The sequence below is a fragment of the Vigna umbellata genome, chromosome 5, assembly GCF_029865625.1.
Source record: "Vigna umbellata cultivar VRB3 chromosome 5, Vumbellata_1.0, whole genome shotgun sequence".
In the NCBI taxonomy this organism is placed as follows: Eukaryota; Viridiplantae; Streptophyta; class Magnoliopsida; order Fabales; family Fabaceae; genus Vigna; species Vigna umbellata.
The window spans coordinates 44,125,542-44,128,578 of NC_142169.1; the positions used below are offsets into that span (position 1 = coordinate 44,125,542).

Here is a 3,037-nt window from a genome sequence, read left to right on the forward strand (position 1 = left end):
AACCCCTTAACGCAGCCTATGCCTCAAACCAGCAAGCAAAAGAGCCAAAAAAATCCATTACGCCAAAATCGCGCTCAGGGGAAATTTCCGCTGAACAGCGATTCTGTAGATTTTGCAAAATTCCTTTTAGAATGTCCTGTTCTCCACCTTCATGCAATCTTCTTAGTTCCAGACCCAAATCAAGCCTTTTAATCGGTTCAAACATCAATTAATTCATCAAATCATGCATAAAAATCAAAATCCCTAAAGAATCATGCTTAAACAACCATGTTCATCTCAATTCATGCTTTCAAGAACCCTAGAATGAAAATTGCTTGAACTCACTTGAGTGGAGATGCTAGATGAATGAAAAATGCTTTAGGAATGTGAAGAAATCAGCTCTCAATAGCAATGCTCTCACCAAACCCCAAACTTGGATGGAAACCTAGTGAGAAAGTGAGTGGAAGAGAGGTTTTGTAAAGAGGGAAGAGGGAAAAAATGTAGAGAACTCTTGAGAAAGTGTTTAAGAGTGTGTGGGAAGAAGCAAATTTGAAAATAGAGGTAAATTCACGCCCTAGAGTATAAAAATACCCTAATGGGCCTTACTCCCACTGAGCCTCACTCAATCAATCCAATTTACCCAATTTACAAGTGTTACGCTCAGCTGTAATTACCGCTGAGTGGCACGGTAGCTCGCCCTCGGTGTCCGATAATCATTCCTCTCACTCACTCCCTGCATTTAAGTTCTCCCATCACTCAAACATTCAATCCCTATCATGCAACTAAACCAGAATCAAAACAAACAACAAAAATAAGGTCAATCAACTGGGTTGCCTCCTAGGTAGCGCTTGTTTAATGTCACGAGCCTGACCCAAAATCCCCCAACACCCATCAGTAGGTGCAACAAACCTAGTATCCTTCAGTAGATACTTAACCACCTAACATCCATCAATAGATGTTATACCCAAAAGTCTCAAAAAATAAAAAAAAATGTCCAAAGTTTATAAAATTACATCACCCAAAAATAAAATTTAAAGAAATTAATGTTCTCAAATCACTGGGATGCCTCCCAGCAAGCGCTCTTTTAACGTCACTAGCTTGACCCAATAAAGCTTAAGTTCCATCTTCAATGTTGGTGCTCATCTTACTATCATCACACCAACTCATCAGCTGCTTCCGGTCCACCTTCTTGACTCTCCTTGAATATGGAGATTCAATCTCTATCACTCCATTATCTTTATACTCTTTCACAACCCATTATTTTTCCTTGAATATTACAGGTTTACCAAGTTTGAGTTGTGCTTGCATCAAGTCATCATGAACCGTCCTTTCTTTGCCATCTTTTTCTTCTTTCCTAACCTGTGACAAGAAATAATTTTTACCTTTGAAGCCCGGCTTTGCAACTTTAAAGCTAGTCATGGGTACATATTAACCTGTAGCTTTATGACTAGCCTCTTCCTTTTGCATCTGCTGCTCCTCTTTGAAGACATTAAAGACCACCCTTTCTTCTTGATCTTGAAGCACTATCATCCCTTCATCTACATTGATGATGACCTTGGCCGTTTTCATAAACGGTCTTCCAAGAATAATTGGATTTACATTCTTCTCTCTACTCTCTCTTCTTTTTCTTCTTTTCTCTCTAACTCAACTCTTTCAACATCCACACTCACTAAAACTTTACATTCTTCCTTAGGGTTAACCTCAGTATTAGCCCCAAAACTCTTATCAGGCATATCTTCCAACTTCTTAGCTTTGGCCAACTTGCATCTCCAAGTTTCTAATGGCCGCTTCAGTGCTCTTATGGTTGGAAATAGTCACCTGCATAAATTGTTGAAGAGTCTCTTCCAGCTTTGTTGATCTTTCATTGAGTGCAGACACTTGTTGCCATAATGATAGTTGTTGTTGTGGCCTGTTGAATTGTCCTGATTGTTCAGCTTGTCCTTGACCTTGACCCATGCTTGGGTGAGGTTTCCACCCTTGGTTGTAATTACCTTGGCGATATGGAAATTGACTGGCCATGAAATTTACATCTTCTAAAGCCTCCACTAGAAAAGCACATTGACCATTGATATGGTCACCACCACATAGTTCACACATCTGTTGTTGTTGAACTTGTGCTACTCCCTTTAGCTCCTTTGGCAATTGAGCAAGTGTCTTTGTTAAATTCTCCAACTGTTGAGTTATGATCTTATTCTGAGCGAGCAAGGCATCATTTGATTGAAATTGTAGAACCCCTTTCTGTTGAATTGGAGTTCCTCTTTCACTGTGCAACTCGTTATCATTAGTAGCCATATGCTCTATCAACTCGGTTGCTTCCTCCAGAGTCTTCCATTTGATATTACCTCCAGCTAACGCATCTAACATCAACTTGGTTTGTGAACCAAGACCTCCAAGGAAAAAAAGGACTACTACTGCTTCATCAAAGCCATGCGTGAGAGTCTTTCTCAATAAGCTTTTATACCGATCCCATGCTTGACCTAATGTCTCCTCCATGCCTTGTCTAAAAGAAGAAATCTCTTGCTTTCCTTTGTTGATTTTAGATTGTGGGAAGTATTTGTTTAGAAACTTTGAAACCACGACTTCCCACTCAGTAAAGCTACCCTCTGGAAAAGAGTTCAACAATAACTTAGCATTGCCTCCCAATGAGAAAGGAAAATAACTAAGCTTTATTGCTTCATCCGACACCCCATTAATCTTCACAGTGTTGCAAATCTCATTGCATGTGGTGAGATGTTCATATGGACTTTCATGTGATATCCCATTAAATTTGTTGCTCTTCACCAATTGTATCAACGCCGGCTTCACCTCCATGTTTGCGGCATTGACCCTCGACCTTACTATACTGTTAAAATGTTGAGGGCCAACCACAATGGTGTAATCTGCAAGAGTGCGTCTACCATTATTCTCCTCGGCCATATCTTCAATGCTTTGATTTGACCCTTGTGGTGAAGGTTGTAAAAGTATCTCTGGAGGAGGGAATAATTCTCTTGAAGTTCGAACTCTTCTCCTCCTTCTACTTTCGTCCAAGCCTTCAAGAAGAGGTTCCGAAGTGATTTTG

The 3,037-nt window shown here is 40.0% G+C and overlaps 1 protein-coding gene across 1 annotated transcript; it reads right to left on the bottom strand.

Moving 5' to 3' along the window:
- Nucleotides 1-1,725: 1,725 nt before the first annotated feature.
- Nucleotides 1,726-2,790, bottom strand: LOC148198442 (uncharacterized). Its single transcript, XM_088115808.1, has one exon. It carries the CDS (start codon nucleotides 2,788-2,790, stop codon nucleotides 1,726-1,728), a length of 1,065 nt encoding a protein of 354 aa, XP_087971934.1.
- Nucleotides 2,791-3,037: the final 247 nt, after the last annotated feature.